This window comes from Sebastes fasciatus, chromosome 2, assembly GCF_043250625.1.
Source record: "Sebastes fasciatus isolate fSebFas1 chromosome 2, fSebFas1.pri, whole genome shotgun sequence".
Taxonomy (NCBI): Eukaryota; Metazoa; Chordata; class Actinopteri; order Perciformes; family Sebastidae; genus Sebastes; species Sebastes fasciatus.
In genome coordinates, this window is record NC_133796.1 from 25536610 (window position 1) to 25556166 (window position 19557).

Sequence of the window (19557 nt, forward strand, 5' to 3'; positions counted from 1 at the left end):
TATTTTTTTAGATGGTATGCAGAATTTTAGTTTGCTTTGAAGTAGTAAACACAGTGCAAAGAGGTTGTAGCCAAAAGAAAGGTCGATTTCAGGTTATCGGATATTGGAATAATCCAATAAGAAACAGATATTACAACATACTTACAGTAGCTTTATGTGTGAAGGGGTTCATGTCCTGACAGGAAATGAATTGGTTTTGGACAGATGTATTAGTTTTGCTTCAGCTGTGTTTTTATGTGTGTTATCTGTCTTTCCTCTCTCTCTCTCTGTTCTCATCGTTCTCAGGGTTGGAGCTCTGTGACCCTCCACATCGTCTCATGGTCGCCATGATCAGCAGCTTCTTCGCCGTGTTTGCAGAGCTGCTGTTGCCGGGCATCGCCGTCCTGTGCCGCGATTGGCCCATTCTCCAGGCTGTGGCCACTTTGCCCCTGCTCCTGCTGCTTTCCTATTGGTGGTGAGTCAGGTGGCAATATTTTGGGATGCGGAGGTGGAGGCGGATGTGTGTTTTTGGCAGATTATTATTCTACAGTGGTGATCTCACATTGATGTTTGACCAGTCTGCAATTTGGAGTTGCTCCTGTGTCAAGCCCACACCTTTTAATAGCCACACCTGAATTGACATTTAACCACATGCTTAAATAAATACAATCCTACTCGGAAAATTCTTTTAGTTTAGTTATTATTCCTGAAAAGTCTCATTGAGACCAAGATTGCTTTTACGAGGGAGAACTGAAAGCAAATATCCAACATCACAACAACACAGTTAGCACACACACAGAAACACTTAAACAAAATCCACAAGTATTATACATCAGCAAGAAGAACCGTAAAGTCCTCAGAAGAATAAGAGTAGTAAGCCATTTTTCTCAGTTTTGAGTTTGTATGAGGAGCTTATAAAGCTCATATATCCTGTGCTCTCAACGAAAGATGTTAAATATCTGAGCTACTTAGAAAGCAAGGCTTTATAAATGAAAACAAGGGTATGATGATGACTTTCTTTTTCTTATTTCCTGCCAAAAATTGTACTGGGGAAAATAACACATTGTTTATGTTTTCATCTTTTCATCCATCTGTGTCAATGTTACAGAGAATGTCTGAGCTCTGTATCTCTCTAAGATATGATAACAGAGTTGTTTTCCGCAGCTGTGCGTCAGTGTTTCCTGAGTCTCCTCGCTGGCTGCTGGCCACAGGTCAGATCCCCCGAGTGAAGAGGAGCCTCCAGGAATTCTCCACCAGGAACGGTGTTTGTTTGCGAGATGAAATCTACCCCGGTGAAACCCTTCTGTCAGGTACAGTATACACACACAGATACAAACTGGTCTCAAACTTCTTCCTTCATGAGAAAAGTTTCAAAATATTCATGTAATAAACCATTAAAATACTGGGAACAGGCAACAAAACAAGAATTATCTTGATATAACGTTATCTAGAACATGGCTGAGATGTCTCTTTTTATGTTTCCCATGTTACTGCACAGGAAAAATGCTGAACATTTCCCAAACTGTTAGTTAAGTATTCCCACATGATTCCAAATTAGGGCTGAAACTAACGATTATTTTCAATTATAAATTATTTTATATACTATGACTTTTTTATGACTTCATTTTTCGACATACTATATCATTTTTTTTTTACATAATATACGACTTTTTTTTCGACTTACTATACTATGACTTTTTTCGACAAACTATACCGTGGCTTTTTTTTTTACTACTTTTTTGACATACTATACTATGACTTTTCTTTTTTTTACATTTTCATGGCATATATGACTTTTTTGACATTTTATGGTATAGTATACTATGAGCTTTTTTGAGTGTTTTATGGCATACTACTAGAGATGTGCGTTCCAAGCAAAAATACTAAACGAAAATCACTGAGAATTAGTTGAATATTATTTGAATATTTGCCACATGGTCAAAGTTCAGGCCATAACTCAAGAATTCATATGATAATTATCACAATTTCACAAATGTCTAATTGGATAAAATGACATTTTGCACCGACATGGATGTAAACTGCAACTTGACTTGTTGGCAGAGGCATACAACCTCAAGGTGGTAATTCTAGTTGAATTCATATGTTGATTCATTGCGATTGTAATACGCATACTGGCAGCCATTAGTGGAATGTGTAACAAATAGATTTTTACCCATCCCTTATATCGTCCTGAATTAGACGTAGGAGATGCGTTGAATTCTTTCCAGGTATTTTTTCATCCTCTTTTTCTGTTTATAGAGATAGATTCAGCATACGGAGAGGACTGTCGGCCAAAGTACTTTTCAGTTCTGGAGCTGCGTCGGACTCGTGTTATCTGGAAGAACTGCCTCATCCTCAGTTTCACGCTGTGAGTTTTTATACTTAGGAAAGTTCACCTGACTTGTCCATAAAATACAGGCTTTCCAACTCTCTTGTATCTCCTTCAGGTTCATTGGAACAGGCATCCAGTACTGTTTCACCAGAAACCTGTACGGTTATTCCTCCAACTTCTACTTCAGCTACTTTCTCAGAGTGATAACCGGAGCTCTGGCCTGCATCTTCGTCTGCTTGACTGTCAATCACTTTGGTCGGCGTGGTATGCTTCTGCTCTCTGCCATCATCACTGGACTGTCATCGCTGCTGCTGCTGGCCCTCACTCAGTGTACGTTACAGCCCCATCTTTTGAAATGGAACATATCGTTTTTGCAAGCTTAGATATGAAGGAAACACTGTAGGGGTCAGGTCCCAACATGAGATTTATATGCATATAATCCATTTCAAGCTTCCCCCATGCTCTTGAAAATAAAATTATGACATGTTGATATTCACATGAAGTTTAAAGGTTTGGATCATGCCAGTTCTTGGTCCCAGGCCAGAAATAGTTGATTATCTCTGATATGAATTGTGCTGCAGTTATAATTTTTGCACAGAAAATGAATTAGTCTGTTGTCCTTTTTCTGTGTCAGATCTGCATGGAGGCCTGGTGTTGGTGCTCTCTGTCTTGGGTCTGCTGTTCTCTCAGGCTCTAGCCATGCTCAGTGCATTCTTTGCCTGTGAGGTGATGCCAACAGTGGTTCGGTAAGTATCTGTCTTCTTGATCAAAGTGTACAAGATGTAAAGTATTGTCTGATCATTCCACATTGATGCCTCCCCCTGTTGATTTTGGTTCTCCTCTTCTATCGCTCTGTCAGAGGTGGTTGCCTCGGCCTGGTGCTGGCAGCGGGTTGTGTTGGCATGGCCGCCTCCTCCCTGATGGAGCTCCAGAATAACGGCGGGTACTTTCTCCACCATGTCATCTTCGCCTCCTTCGCCGTCCTCTCTGTACTCTGCATAATGCTCCTACCTGAAAGCAAACGCAAGCCGCTCCCAGACTCCCTGAAGGACGGTGAGAACCAGCGCCGGCCTCCTCTCTTCCTGTCCCGGCCCGACAGGGACAACCTGCCGTTACTGTGCCACCGGCAGCCTTTGTCGGATTACAACCCTGATAATTATTCCCGCTTGGTCTCTGCCACCAGGAGGATGTTGACTAAAGATAGTTTGCCTTATAGGATCGCTGTGACAACTGATTCCCCTCTGCTGTCAGACAGTGAAACACAGGAACAAGAGAATGAGACGGAGAGAGAGGTCATTCCTTAACTCTGTTAACAGACCCTCCTCATCTTCCTTTGTACAGACTTGGATTATCCTTCCTACTTCTAGAAATACCTCCACCGACAGTCTACCATCGTCCTTCATTTAACTATTGTCCAAGTCACTGGTTGGATTAACTCACCTGAAGAACTGACCTGGCTTTGAATGCAGTGCACTTTAGAGCGATGGCTCCAAGTCTGTCAATTTTCAGTCTCTTGTTGTTGCATTTTACTCTTGAAGCCGTTATCGTGTTATGGCATTTGCTCACGTGGATTCAGGTAATGCACTGAAAAACTGTGGCCTTCTTTAGCTCCAGTTTTTTGTTGTTCAAACCTTTTGTGAGGGCTTGGAATGTCCCATTGCATGTTATGCCGGTTCTTGTGTGGTAAATTCCCTTGAAAATGCTCACACTCTGGCCAATGCAGTTGAGGTCACGCTGCTCGTCTGTGTAGAGGCATTCAAACCGAACAGTCAGACACTAGTTTTACCGGAGAAGCTCGCTCAATCGTGCAGCTGCTGTTGATCATGTGAGAAGCAGTCCTTTGTCCATTTAATAGTAACTCGTGCACTTTTCATTAAGTCCGTCCGTCTGATTCACCAGCAGGGCCTCAGTGCTGAGAGGATCCCGAGGACACACAAGACTAGTTCACATTGTCTTTGTGGAGTCTTGTTGTACTTGTGAAGCACACAAGAGGGCACTAAAATGATGCAATGGTCATTGAATATGGTGGCTGAGTCAAACGATATTCCTCTGGCTTTTTATGCTTCCGCGGTGGTGACAGTTGTGGCTGGAGGCATTATGTTTTCGGGTTGTCCGTCTGTCTGGTCTATTCTCGTGAACGCGACATCTCAGGAACGCCTGGATGGAATTTTTTCAAATTCGGCACAAATGTCCACTTGGACGTAAGGATGAACAGACACTGTTACCTCACAGAACATCTTTTTGGCTGTAACTCAGGAATTATGACAATTTCACACACGTCTAATAGGATAAAATGATGTAGTAATGACATTTTGGACAGACATTGATGTAAACTGCAACTTGACTGGTTGGCGGAGGCATACAACCGCAAGGCGGTAATTATAGGTTAATGCTTCCTTGTGCCTCTACCAAACCTTGTTAACCCAAATATTTCACTTAGAAGTATTTGCCGGAATTTAACGATGTGATCTGTGTGGGGAAAATAGCACCAGATACTAACCAGATGACAGTGAACTCTGTCTGTGGCTGACTACTTCATAAACCACTTTGTTACAAACTATTATTTAAAGGTGCTATTTTTACATTACGTTTCTCTTGAAACACTGAAAGTAGCTGATGAATTTGCAAATGTACTTACCACTGTAGCTGGCAGACCAAAAGTGAATCCCCTCTGTCTTGTAATGTGTCTTGTAATGATTATGAATGGTGTCCTTTTGTGTTATATTAGTAAAAGAAATGAGATAAGTGTGGTTTCAATGCTTCAGAATTCAACATGACCAACCTCAAAAGGTATAGTTCAGGTGTTTGATTGTTGTATGAGGTACTTTATCCATAGTCAGGCCGGCAACAAAATGTATTTTAGCCACCTGAAAGAAAGGCTCATCTAAATAAAAAATAAATAAATATCCATTTAAGAGTATACTATATTTAGAATATTTTTGCTGGTTTACCTTGCCCTGAGACAGCCATGCAGTATATGTTTCCGACAGGGAACTGAAGCCGTTATCTATGTTCTCGCCGAAGCCACTAGACTCCATTTGGGAAAAAACTGTATTTTTACCTCACAGGACATGGAGGTGCTGGTCTACCGCAGCCTTGATTGATTAGTTTGTTTGTGTTTTTGTTTGACTTTGGTTAGTTTGGATTCAACAGTCACACAATAGCACAAAAACAAATCGATCGAGGTTGCGGTAGACCAGCAACACCGTGTTCTTTGAGGTAAAATTACAGTTTTTTTCAGTGGACTCTGTTGGCTTTGGCAAGAGCATAGATGGATACCATGGCTTCAGTTCTCCAGGGCTGTCTGACGGCAAGGTCAAGCAACGAAAATAGTCAAAATATAGCGTACACTTAAACTGATTTTTTTGGTGGCTAAAATATGTCTGCTGCCGGCCTCGTCCACAGCAGCACAGTTTTGCTTCCGTGCGGTAACTCCTGTCTGTTTCTCCAAACTGGAGGCGTGCCGACCGTCATCTACTGTGGGTAATACACTGACTATGGACAAGTACCTCATACAACCCCACTTCAAAACACCCAAACTATCCCTTTAACTGAAGGGCATCAGAAGGGATATTTTCACAATAACTGCCTGATACAACCTGAGTCTTTTTTAACATGTTCTTCTATATCTAACATTTAACAGTGAAGACATTCTGCCTTTTAATGCCATAACATCTTGTAAAGTGAAACTAGTTCTTTCAACACTGTTACTGAAAGCATGTTGAACTCTACAAGGTTGCCGTGTGTAATAGGAGAAAAACACACCACTTGTTTGGCCTTCAGGAGATGTCATTGTGTAATAGTTTACTGAAAGTGCTTTGGTAGTTTATACTTTTACCTTCACTGAGCAAACAGATGTTTTTGTATTGATTGAAGCTCCTCCAATTGGTCAAAGAAAATTAGATTACCATTTGTTTATGTTGAAACTCTTTTCATAGCCTTGTTGCCTATCGATGTCCTTGCCAAGTGAAAACCTTAGTGACTAAGAAATATTGCCTTGTTTTTTATCTTAATCATGCCATAAAGTCAAATTTTCCTACCTACCTAATGTTAAAGTTGAATTAAAAACATGCAAATCCCTAACATTCAAAGTTGAGGTCACAGAGATGTTTTGCATCTCTTTAGGTGTTACCCTCTCAGACCGCTAGATGGAGCTGTGAACATGTAATGTACTGTACTACTACCTGTGAAAATGTCTATACTGATGTTGAGGAATATTTTTGGATGTGTGTGTATCTGCATTCAGATTACACTGGTGTGACTTAGTCCATATGTTATTGTCATCACACACAAACATTTGCCCACAGCAGCCTCTATCTGACGGTGTTATGGAGGGATAAAACAGCCAGATGAGTTCAATAAACTCAACTTGGTCTGACATGATAATCACTGTGTCCTGTCTTTGTTATCATAACTGTAAAAAAAACAACAACACGAATGCAAAATCCACAAAACAAATGCAAAAGCCGCAAAACAAAAGCGAAATCCACAACACAAAACAGTTTTCTACTAAACTAACATGCAGAAAAACATTAGAAATACAAAAATACAAGTGGTTAAAAACGTTGAAACAGTAAACTGAAACTATTTGGTGTTGGTGGTGTGAGATATAAAGCAGATTTTATTATTATTCATTGACAAATTCTTGATGTACATTCCATCAGTTGTATTGATAAGCAGCTTATAAAGCTGTTGATGTGATTAGAGCCTGGAGACCCAGTGTGAGCAGAAGGGCCAGCGTGCTGAGTGAGTGGACGGCTCCAGCGCTCGGGTAACCGTATCTCGTCCTACACGAGTTCTTCACCTCATCATATGGAATAGGAAAATCATCTGGACTCTTGTCTTTCAGACCGTCACGGACCTGACGCACACAAAGATGAGACTGTCAGACAGCAGACAGAAAGGCACTGTGACAGGTGTGTGTTCACTCACAGGGTCCACCTGCTACCAAGGCACCAAACCCTCCATTATAAAAAGAGCCAATTTGATTTACTTTTATGACTTCAATCAGTATTTAAGCTGCTTAACAGAAATCCAAACCTTTCATTTGAATATTTGAATGCGCCTACGTATAGATATAATTGTTTTACTGCTTTTGACTGATTGGCTTTATGTCCTTTTGATTTACATTGTTGTGGAAAAAAATTAAAATACAAACCGCAACTAACAAAAAAAACTCATTCTGCCTTTATCGAAATGAAAAGCACTCATTATGCAGAAAAATGGCCCATGTGAGTGTTATACTATTATATATTGATTATTACTGATGCATTAATGTGTACGCGTCATTTTACTGTTGTAGTTGGTCGAGGTGGAGCTAATTTTAACAATTGTAAATACTGTTTGATGGTAGATTCTACAACAGTCCCTCATATTGTATAAGATCATCATACATTTTGTATGCAAAATCCTAATCTAACTACTGCTGTGAAATAAATATAGTGCAGTAAAAAGTAAAAATGATCTCTGCAATGTAGTGGAGTAGAAAGTAGCATAACTTGGATATACTCAAGTACAGTACTTGAATAAATGTACTTTTGATAGGGTAGAAAATGTCTGAATATCATGATTACAAAGAAAGACCTTAAAGAGTAAAAGTAGTCCAGGGTGTGGCAGTACACCGTGACATCACTATCGGCCAAAAGGACACGTTCAAAGTAATCAAACTCAAATTTTAACCCTCACACGGCCATCTCTGCAATCCCACAACTGCCTTGAGTTTTCTGATGATGTCAATGCTCACAGGGTGTAAAGATGGGAATCTTTCCATTCTCAGAAGTGCAGCATCAGACTCCCATGTCTTTCAAACTTTACACCCCAGTTTGTGACTCAGGCTGTCTGTTTATAAATGTATAGCCTCCAAGCCCAAATCAAGATAACCCGGATGACATCATCGAGTTGTGTGTGTGTCTCACCTCCTCAGCCTTGCTTAGGACTCTGAGCAGGTTGTTTCCCAGAGCAGCTTTGACCTCCTCATCAGTCCATCCTCTCCTCAGCAGTTCAGCCACCAATTTGGGCACCTTGGACACGTCCTCCAGGCCCTCTGGTACTCTGAGAGGATGACATGCAGGGAATTACGATTTCACATTTAAAGCTGAAGTGTGTAGGATTTGGCAACATCTAGTGGTGTGGGTGGTTGCAGATTGCAACCCAGTACCGTGCTAGAGAAACAGAAGTCAGACAGCGGCTGGCGGTGTTGTGGTTTTGCACTCTGCTGCTCACATTACCAAAGCTTGTTGCAAAGGAGGCTAAACAACACTCAAATGTGTGCTAAATATTGCCGAGGAAAAACTGGCATGGCCATTTTCAAAGGGCTCCCTTGACCTCTGACCTCAAGATATGTGAATAAAAATGGTTACCCACGAGTCTCCCCTTTACAGATATGCCCACTTTATGATAATCACATGCAGTTTGGGGCAAGTCATAGTCAAGTCAGCACACTGACACACTGACAGCTGTTGTTGCTTGTTGGGCTGCAGTTTGCCATGTTATGATTTGAGCATATTTTTTATGCTAAATGCAGTACCTGTGAGGGTTTCTGGACTATTTGTCATTGTTTTGTTGTTAATTGAATCCCAATAATAAATATATACATACATTTGCACAAAGCAGCATATTTGTCCACTCCCATGTTGATGAGAGTATTAAATACTTGACAAATCTCCCTTTAAGGTACATTAATCTGCGATTAATCACAATTAACTATGGACAATCATGCAATTAATCACGATTAAATCTTTTAATCGATTGACAGCCCTAGTTAGCCCTTGTCTTTTAATTAAACTTATCTTCTGAGTGTTGTGACCAGAAGCTTATGTTTTAGTCCAAGTTTGAATGTTTTGAACTCACCTTGTCACCCCGTCGTAATCTCCACCAAAACCAATGATGCCAGCCCCGGCAACTTTCTTTATATGGTCAAAGTGATCTATGATGAAAGCAGTAAATATGACAAAGTAGATGACGAAAGGTTTTTCTCATAGAAAGATAAATGATAATATTTAACCAAGTTTACAGCAGTTGTCAAGGTCATAATAACAGTAGTTTACTTGCAACATGTGAGATGTTAGCAGTCTTGCTGCAGGTCACATAGTCATTGTAGAAGTTCACCATGATGATTCCTCCCGTCTCATTCTGGAGACAGACAGGAAGTTACATGACAGTTAAACACTTGCTGACCTAGAAACTCATCTATAGGATGCAGCGAGACACTCTGTCATTTCTGCTTTGTTAGGCTGGAGACGCTCTACAGAGACTGAAAGTGCAGAACAGGAACAGGGAGAGACAGGACCGGGGCCAAGAGATGCATTTAAACGAGTGCACGAGGGTATTGACCTCTGCTTTCTTATCAAAGTGCATGTCTCTTGGTTAACAGAGTTACTTTGATCTGCTATTTTACAGTGCTGCACAACAACCCTCTTCTTGTTTACGGTTTTATTGCCTTTATCCAGGAAACTGCATGTATCAGTTGAACTGGACACCAATTTACAACCATTTAAGCCCTCTGGTGCTATATAGAGCATTTACGGGTGTGTTATCTGAGATAACAAGCAGCAAAGGCAGGATGTGTTTTCAAAGTGCTGAACAGCTTCAGCAGGCTGGTGGTTACGACAGTCAGGCTGACTACTGTCTTACGATACCTTCTGCTTTATATTTTCTGCTACTTCATACTCCACTAAATCTGTACTTTCTATAGATAACTATAGATTTAGTTATGTTTAAGATTACATTTTTTCGTAAACATGATAAGCTAATAAATTACAGTATATTGTTATAAATTAAACCAACCTTTTTGGCTTGTGATCCCTTACAACAAAAGCAGTGTCCAGTAGGGCTGCCCCCTCTTAGTCGAGTAATCGGTCGTTTCGGTCTTAGTTGATTAAGATTTCTTTAGTCGATTATTTGTTTTTAATGTTTTTTTTCATGCTGAATGACTTATTTCTAAGAAAGTTATGAGCACATCTCTGGTAAACACAAGATTTAAAGTGGTGCTTTTGTGTGATTCTTTGTGGAGAAACTCAGTTTCACAGATTAAATCAACTAATTGATTAGTCGAAAAAATTGTATTAGTGTTAGTCGACTAAGATGAGTAGTTGGTAGTTCCCCTCTAAACTGAAAGCTTTTCCTCATCCGATATGAGGGTCGTACTCTAAAGGACAGAGTGTGTCGTATCCTGTACAGATTGTTAAGCCCCCTAAGGAAAATGTGTTACTAGTGATATTGGGTTATATAAATACAGATTTGTATAGCAGAACGTTGAGGGGTTGTGAGATGATTTGATGAAAAAACTGATTTGTCTCGTGACTCTTAAACCCCCCCCCCCACACACACACACACACACACACCCACACACACACACACACACTCACCACTCTCATGAGAACGTCATCGGGGACGTTCCTCTTGTGTGGACAGATGCTGTAGGCGGATGAGTGGCTGAAGATGACTGGAGCTACAGACATGTCCAGCACCTGGTTCATCACCGCTTCAGTCACATGAGCCAGGTCGATCAGCATCCCCAGACGGTTCATTTCCTTCACTAGTTGCTGTTGTAGGCAAGAACAATGATTATTTCTATGATCAATTTAAACTGTTTATGGTACCAAAAAATATAAAACTTGTTAAGATCCTTATTTCTTTTATTTATACTGTCACTAGTTTACCTCCTTCATGAAATAACAGTAAGTATTGTTCAAGAGATTTGTTTTCACTTTTTTGACTTTTCGGTTGACCAGCATCAAAAAAACCTAATTTAATCTACTTTGATTCAATGTTGTAGGACAATAAAAAATGGGTAAATTTTTTAGGCTCCATCTAGTAGGATGAACACAGTATAAAATAGAAAACAATACTTTATGAATTGTATTTACTAGGGCTGTCAAAGTTAACGTGATAATAACGCATACATTTGTTTAATTTCTTTAAAGCATTAACGCAATCAATTTTGTGGAGGTTGTAGCGGGCTCAGTTTTAAGGCCAGAGAGAAGATATCCTATGGTTTCATATGAAACTAAAAAAAACAAAGGAATCTATTGGTACCAACCATGTCACACTAGCTTGTCGTGAAGGAGGTTAAATAACGCTCCAAACATATGCTAAATTTTGGCGAGGAAAAACTATCATGGCCATTGTCAAAGGGGTCCCTTGACCTCTGACCTCAAGATATGTGAATGAAAATGGGTTCTATGGGTAACCACGAGTCTCCCCTTTACAGACATGCCCACTTTATGATAATCACAGGCAGTTTGGAGCAAGTCATAGTCAAGTCAACACACTGACACACTGACAGCTGTTGTTGCTTGTTGGGCTGCAGTTTGCCATGTTATGATTTGAGCATATTTTTAATCTTAAATGCAGTACCTGTGAGGGTTACTGAACAATATTTGTCATTGTTTTGTGTTGTTAATTGATTCCCAATAATAAATATATACATACATTTGCACAAAGCAGCATATTTTCCCACTCCCATGTTGATAAGAGTATTAAATACTCGACAAATCTTCCTTTAAGGTACATTTTGAACAGATAAAAAATGTGTGATTAATTTGTGATTAATCATGATTAGTCATGGACAATCATGCGATTAATTGCAATTAAGTATTTTAATTGATTGTCATATAGATATTTCTTATATTATTTTCTTATATTTATGTTTAATGTTTATGTCATTATGATTGCTAAAACACATTTGTAGTAGAAAAAGGCCTCATTCAAATTGCGAGTGCACGTTTTATTGTTACACATCTTGTGATGTTGAAGTAATGTTTGGTCGTGCTTGTAATAAACTTAAATTGGTAGTAAACAAAAGAACATGTTTAAGACACTAATCTGTAACTTATAACACTTTTATAACACTTTTAAAGCATCCCTGATTGTTCACTGACCTTGCCAAACGGAGACAGGCCATTATGTTCAGATGGCTCTGATCCAGTGTCGACAAGCCAGTTATCCGCCCTGACAATAAAAGAAACAGTTACTTTAAAGACGTTATTCCCAAGAACATTTGGTGATTCAAAGGCCACATACTGTATTTTGCAATGTCATAGTGGTAGTAGCTAAGTATATATTCTGAAATCATACAGACCAAAGAAGTAAACAATAGTCAGGTGAAAAAATACACAGATACAGTTTAGGAGCTGTCAGGGAGATTTTTTTTATCATTTCCTTAGTTAAAGTTCATAAGGTTTCCTTCAACACTTCCACCTAAAGTGATCAGGCAAAGCGTTTCAGTGCCAAACTGGCTCTCCCAGGGAATCTGATACTGCTGCAGGAATCCCCGAACTCCCCACAGCTCAACCTCAACAGACCGTGATGTCTGATGGTAACACACCACACAGATATGACCGAGCCGCACTGAAAGACCGTTTTCAGTGTGCTGTAGCTACGCTTTTTGTTGTTACTTCTACTCAAGTAAAATATCACTAAATTAGAAAGAAAGCTGTGTGAAAAGAAAAACAGTTTGTCAATTGTTTCAATTGAATAACTGTGAGAATTAGCCTTTATGTGCTTTATGTAAGACAGCTCTTTACCTTATGTATGTTTACCGCATGTGTCTGTGCGCTCAGGGCAGTGGTAAAATGTAATTAAATACATTTATCTGAGGTACTTGTACTTTCCTTGAGTATTACATTTAATGCTAGTTTGTACTTTTTACTCCACTACATTTATTTGACAGCAATAGTGACTTTACATACAAAACATATGAAAAGCTACTAGAATATGACTGATATAGACTGATATAGACTTCTGCACCTCCTCATGGCTCTGTGTTCAGGCTTTAAAAAATCTATTAATAATACTTTGACCAATCACAGGTCATTTCAGAGAGAGAGCGTTCCTATTGGCTGTGCTCCGGGTGGTGGGCGGTGCTTGGTATTTCCTCAACAGATCTCAACATGGCTGCCGGGTCACAAACGTTCTCATTTTACAGCTAAACAGTACACTACAAGATGTTTCTGAAAACATTTGAGATGAGAAATAGGCATTACAGTAACAGAATATTGATCAAATTTGATCAGCGCTGCCTAGTTTGACCGTTTGATCGGAGTTCGCGAGTGATTGAGAGCCGCTCAGAGACGGCAGGCTCCAGCTTGGCTCTGATTGGTTGTTTTCCTCCAGTCGATGAAATCTAGCAGATGCCGTTAGGAGCACCGGAGGACACAGAGGAACATGATTTTTTTCAGATTACCTGTCTCATGTACTACTGTCAGAATATAGTGACCGTTTTATAAAAATAAATTTCATATTTGCTTCAATCTTACCTACTTCATCTTTAAGTAACAGTAAACTGAATCATTTTGAGTTCTGGGTACCAATTATCTAATGATAAAATAAAAGCTAGATATTTATCTCTAGTGTTGACATGTATATTTACTGTGTATTAACTGTTCAATGCCTGGATAACCTGCTGCTGTAACACAAGAATTTCCCAAATTGGGATAAATAAAGTACATCTATCAATCTATCTAAAGGATCTGAATACTTACTTCACCACTTGCTCAGGAACGCAAATCCACTCCCACACATTTACGTCACACGTGCGACGCCTGTGTGACTGTTTGAAGGTCAAGTGTGTGAATTTTCCCTTTGCGTGTTTGATGGCGTAAATGCTGGCTCTTACCAGGGTGTGTTGCAGGAGTGTGTGAGTGTGAGGTAGCGGACCCCCAGCTGGTACATGGTGCGCAGGGTGCCCAGACTGCTATCGAGCGAGTGACCCCCCTCCACCCCGATCAGACTGGCTGTCTTGTTCATGTTGAAGGCCTCCATGATGTCTGTGCAGCGCAGACATGAGAGATGATGGTTGATTCAGAGGTATGAACAGAGTAGAGGTGGCACATGTCTCTGGGATTACTAGCACTACTACTAAAAGTCTCACCTTGGCTACTGGTGGCAAACATGAAGACTTCTGGGTATTTCTGACACATCCTGTGAACCACATCGATCTGCTCCAGTGTTTGTCTGACAGCATCTTTGTACTGAGTCTCACAGGGAACATACGCCGACCAGAACTGAAAGAGGAACAAAAGATAATGTATGAATTATCAGCACCGCTTTGTATCCGGGGAAAGTTTACAGAGCTGCTACGTTCCTTATTAGAACCACATCCTCTTTTAATTGCTTGATTGATGATCGATTATGTATGTGTTGCTTATATAACCTGGAGTGTTAGACACAGTGTCTGTTTTAAAAGAGCTCACCTGGAAAACGGCTGCATGAAAATATGTAAAATGGAAATACACAGTTAATTATCAACAATTACACACAACAGATTACAATGAGGCCTGAGAGATATAGAAGAAATCATGGCCTTGGCTTATTTTAAACAATTACATTCAACATAAAGAGTTTTTTGAACGTGGTGCTTTCCAAATTAAGGGTTTCTTAACTCCAGTTTGCATAATATGAAAGGGTAGTTTTGTCAAGGTCAAGGCCCCAAAATCCAGTCAGGTGATTTTTATGATAGTGTGGTAGCTGTTAAAAACTGGATGCCAAGACTGGCATTGAATTAATCTCCCTCTGTATTCTCAGCGAGGTCCATCCAATTATCATAATTTATAATGATGAGCGCATCAAAATAAAGACGAATGTTTAATCAGATGAATACATGTGTATCACAATTCTGGATGCGCTGATCTGACTTTTCTCACCATAACCTAACAACCTAACAACTGATCTGAATCAGTTCTATGTAAGATAACATGAGACCAGGGATCGCTGTGGCCACTAGAAACTGAGCTGGTGGCTCAGTCTGGCCATAACTCGATCTACTTAATAAGGTCAGTTTTCGGGCTGATACCAATCCGCGGAGGAACTATTCAAATTTTTTGTTTTTTATGGGCTTACAATTTATTCAACAGAGAAGTTTATTACATAAAATAATATAATAATTACTCCATGTCTTAATAGAGACTACATTATATGCATACATTTCTATTACCGCAGTGTACTCTTTTAAAAACTAATTATTATGAAATAGCTTTTAATCAGAGTTTTTCTTTTTGTTTTATGATTTTATTCATCGATCTATTCTTAAGATTTTTATTCATTGTCTTTTCTCTATGTTTCTATTTCTTGTCTGCATTAAACTTTCTAATTTGTAATTGCCCAGTGTACTTTCTGTTTCTAAGTCTGTGAAGCACTTTGTAAACCTGCTTATATAAATAAAGTTTATTATTATTATCGATTTCACTGTCCATTCTATGCTCATTATCACTAACAGTGCATTTTTCTCTCTTTTTGATCAACCAATCACACCTTTTTAAAAGAATGTGTCATACCTGGCAACGGGGTCAACCCCACCTCCTCACTGAGGGAAAGGTTTCTGGCCCTTCCTTACTCAGAGTTGCTCTGACAAGTTTCCTAAATCCCTCCTAAGCTGGGCTAAGCTAAGGGCTAAGTTAAGAGCTCTCAGAGTATTCTCAGAATGATGTGAATAAGACCCCTGATGTTTTGAGAGATAACCCTTACACCTCTCAGTGATAACACAAGATTGTAACTTCAATATTATCTTAAGAAAATGTGGGAAATGTGAAGCAGTTTTGAAGATAGGACACGTCACCCGGCAGATAAAGTAGCACTTGACTTTGAATGGAGTTTCCTTTAATTTCCCAGTTCCCTGTACATTATGTTCTGTACGTACTTGCGCTCCCAGCCGTCCCTCCTTGATCTTAGGGATGTTGGTGTGTGTGTTTTCCAGCGTGTAGAGATCCACTTTGTTGAGCTCGTTGTTGAATTGCTTTCGAAACTGCCAAGGCAGGTCATTATGGCTGAAAGACCAGAAAGTAAAAAGGTCAAACCCTCACAGAAGCCTTTTTTCTCAAAACTCTCATCATAAACTGTGATTTGGCAGCAGGGAGGAAAACTGCATTTTTGCACAGACCAGCGCTAGAAATTGCTTCCAGAAGTGAGCTTTTACTACAGAACATTAGGGCACATTTGGCAAACAGCACATCATTAGAACTGTCATGCAAAGCACAGTTTACTTTATACAAAAGACATTTCCACTTACCCGTCAATGAGTGGGGTCTCAGACATCAGCTCCAGAGCCCTGGTCATGTACGGATCCTCAGCCGCGGTGATGACACAAGAACTGATCCACAGCGCCAAATATGCAGTTGAGATAACCTTTGACAGCATTTCTTAAACTTTGACACAATGTTAAACACAATGCTCTTTTTTTCTTTGAGACCCTAAACTTTCTTCTCTGTAGCAATATATTACACTTCTTGACCTTTGTTTCAGCTCTGAGTAATCCTGATTTTACAAACTGCTGCTGGAATAAATTTCTCTTCAGGTTGCCCTTTGCTAATCTTTTAGTTTTTTGTTTGCATCTGTGCAGATTCTCTCAGATTCTCACTCCAGCTTTCTGTCCCCTGAAGATCAACTCTGCTCATCGCTCCTCCTCTGTCTTGAGTCTGTTTCTCATTACAGCGTCTGCAGTCATAAACAGTCACAGTGGCTTAATAATTCGTACAATCTCTACAGTTAAGCAATGCATTTGGTTAATGTATAATGTAAATTCCCACTGCTTTGTTTACAACATATCCTTTTGACAAGAATATCTCAGTTTTACATATGTCATTTCATAACTGCTCAGCAGAACCAGCACAGCAGTCTGGAGCACTTTAACCATCTTCATTGTGATTGTGAGTTTCACACAAAGTTACACTTTCATATGTAGAAGAGATTTATACTATAGATCCTCACATGAACTGAAACTCAATTAATAATATATATATAAATATATATACACAGTATATATATATACTGTATAACACCCACTGAACACTCACATCTAAATATTTCAGAGAAATTTATTATTTTTAATTATTTATTTGCATTTCGTAGTTGCTTTGGGCAACACCTATAATAACCATCTTTTGTTTTTCAAATGACCACACTTTATTTATGAGCCTCTACCAAACTACCAAACGATTGACAGTAAAAGTACATTTATCTCCATACATATTTCTCCATTCAAGTAAAATTAGAAATACCTGCTGTGGTTGTATAACTCCGCCAACCTGTCAAGTTGCAGTTTAAATCCATGTCTGTCTAAAATGTCATCACTTCAACATTTAATCCTATTATATATTTGTGTAAAACTGTCATAATTAGCATATGAATTCTTGAGTTATGGCCAAAAAATCATGTTTTGTGAGGTCACAGCGACCTTGACCTTTAGAACTCAGACAAAACTGAAGTTATTGTACTTGGCCCTGAGCGCCTCCGAAACAAATTATCTAATGATATAGTTACTCTAGATAGCATTGCCCTGGCCTCCAGCACCACCGTAAGGCATTTGGGAGTTATCTTTGATCAGGATATGTCCTTTAATTCCCACATAAAACAAACCTCAAGGACTGCCTTCTTTCATCTACGTAACATTGCGAAGATCAGGCACATCCTGTGTCAAAATGATGCAGAAAAATGTGTCCATGCATTTGTTACCTCTAGGCTCGATTACTGCAATTCCTTATTATCAGGCTGCTCCAATAAGTCTCTTAAGACTCTCCAGTTGATCCAGAATGCTGCAGCACGTGTACTGACTAGAACTAGAAAAAGAGATCATATTACGCCTGTATTAGCTTCTCTGCACTGGCTGCCTGTAAAATCCAGAATAGATTTAAAATCGTCCTCCTCTCCTACAAAGCGCTAAACGGTCAGGCCCCATCATATCTTAAAGAGCTCATAGTACCCTATTACCCCACTAGAGCACTGCGCTCACAGAATGCAGGGTTACTTGAGGTTCCTAGAGTCTCCAAAAGTAGAATGGGAGCCAGAGCCTTCAGCTATCAAGCTCCTCTTCTCTGGAACCAGCTCCCAGTTTCAGTCCGGGAGGCAGACACCGTCTCTACATTTAAGAGTAGGCTAAAGACTTTCCTCTTTGATAACGTTTATACTTAAGCTGCTATAGGCATAGACTGCCGGGGGACTTCCTATGACACACTGAGCTCCTCTCTCCTTCTGTATATACTCATGTCCCATTCATTGTTACTAACTTCATTCCTTCCCGGGAGTCCTTGTGCCTCCTTGTCTCGCAGGTAACCGTGGAGCGGGGTCACACCTGGAGCGAGGTTATACCTGGAGTGGGCCACACCTGGAGCGAGGTTATACCTGGAGCTAGGGCACACTTGGAGCGGGGTTTCACCTGGATCTGGATGTCTCCGGTATTGTGGCTGCATCTGCTACCACGTCCGGTGCCTGCTTGACACCAACTGCTACCATCATTAATTAACTACATCTGTACGAGGGACTACCAATGCTAATGAGGGACTACCAACATTTAGTGACAAAGTGGCAGCCTGGAGAATGACACTTCTCGGTCACTGCCAAAGACATCAAGGATTCCCAGCAAGCATGCTGGTGCTGCGGGAACCAACGCACGGGCATCGATCACAGGGACGTCCCACACCAACATACATGGACGTACTGAGGAGAGATGCTGGACAGTGCTGGCGAGCTAGCCAGATGTATGGTGGACTGAGACAGCTGGAAGCTCCGCTTGAAAGCCCGTCTGAGGACGACCCAATGATATCAATTCCGATAGTTGTATTATCACTCTTTTACATCCACTACTATTGGTTTTGTGTTATCAGTCCTACTTGTATTAGTTATTACAGCTGCTAGGCTATTATTGTGGCTGCTTGCCTATCTCTCTCCCTCTCCCTCTCTCTCTCTATCTATCTATCCCCCCAACCGGTCTCGGCAGATGGCCGCCCCAACCAGAGCCCGGTTCTGCTCCAGGTTTCTTCCCAGTAATCGGGGAGTTTTTCCTGGCCACAGCGCGCTTGGTGGATCTTGTTGGGTCTCTAAACTATGGTGTATGGTCTAAGACCTGCTCTACATATATAGCGTCTTGAGATAACTTCTGTTGTGATTTGACGCTATACAAAAATAAATTGAATTGAATTGAATTGAATTGAACCTTTGACCTCCAAAACAAATCAATTCATCTTAGAGTCCAAGTAGACATCTGTGCCAAATTTTAAGAAAATCCCTAAAGGCATTCCTGAGATATATTGTTCATGAGAATGGGAAGGACATGAGGTCGCAGTGACCTTGACCTTTGACCACCAAAATCTAATCAGTTCATCCTTGAGTCCGAGTGCATGTTTGAATTTGAATAAATTCCCTCAAGGCGTTCTTGAGATATCAAGTTCACGAGAATGGACTATACATACGGATGTACGAATGTATGGACGGAGGGACAGACAACTCAAAAACATAATAACACACAAAAATGTGCT

At 40.1% G+C, this 19557-nt stretch overlaps 2 protein-coding genes across 3 annotated transcripts in view; one reads left to right on the plus strand and one right to left on the minus strand.

The window, feature by feature from the left end:
* slc22a31 (solute carrier family 22 member 31) overlaps positions 1–19557 on the plus strand; it is a 284522-nt gene that overhangs the window by 7651 nt on the left and 257314 nt on the right. Inside the window, exons 4-9 of one of the 2 annotated variants that reach the window (XR_012591405.1) lie at positions 286–454; positions 1144–1289; positions 2239–2347; positions 2427–2641; positions 2946–3057; positions 3171–4531. Coding sequence is in view for 1 of the 2 variants with exons in the window: in XM_074615639.1 (XP_074471740.1) it covers positions 286–454; positions 1144–1289; positions 2239–2347; positions 2427–2641; positions 2946–3057; positions 3171–3615 (1196 nt within the window). In the remaining variant the exon portion in view is untranslated. Of the gene's footprint in view, positions 1–285; positions 455–1143; positions 1290–2238; positions 2348–2426; positions 2642–2945; positions 3058–3170; positions 6698–19557 lie in introns of those variants that run through there. The other variant, XM_074615639.1, reaches the window with a different exon arrangement.
* dpep1 (dipeptidase 1) lies at positions 6904–17808 on the minus strand. Its single transcript, XM_074615736.1, has 10 exons — positions 16317–17808; positions 15948–16074; positions 14184–14316; positions 13929–14079; positions 12193–12262; positions 10678–10854; positions 9358–9442; positions 9161–9236; positions 8227–8362; positions 6904–7172 (listed from the first exon to the last, which is right to left on the minus strand). Exons 1-10 carry the CDS (start codon positions 16442–16444, stop codon positions 6993–6995), a joined length of 1263 nt encoding a protein of 420 aa, XP_074471837.1. The 5' UTR covers positions 16445–17808; the 3' UTR covers positions 6904–6992.

Excerpts from the sequence above, each read along its gene's own strand:
- dpep1 (XM_074615736.1), bottom strand. The coding sequence starts at position 16,444 with ATGCTGTCAAAGGTTATCTCAACTGCATATTTGGCGCTGTGGATCAGT. Across the intron at positions 10,855-12,192 it reads GCCTGTCTCCGTTTGGCAAG|CAACTAGTGAAGGAAATGAA; the intron begins GTCAGTGAACAA and ends TGCCTACAACAG. Across the intron at positions 9,443-10,677 it reads ATGACGTTCTCATGAGAGTG|AATGAGACGGGAGGAATCAT; the intron begins GTGAGTGTGTGT and ends GTCTGTCTCCAG.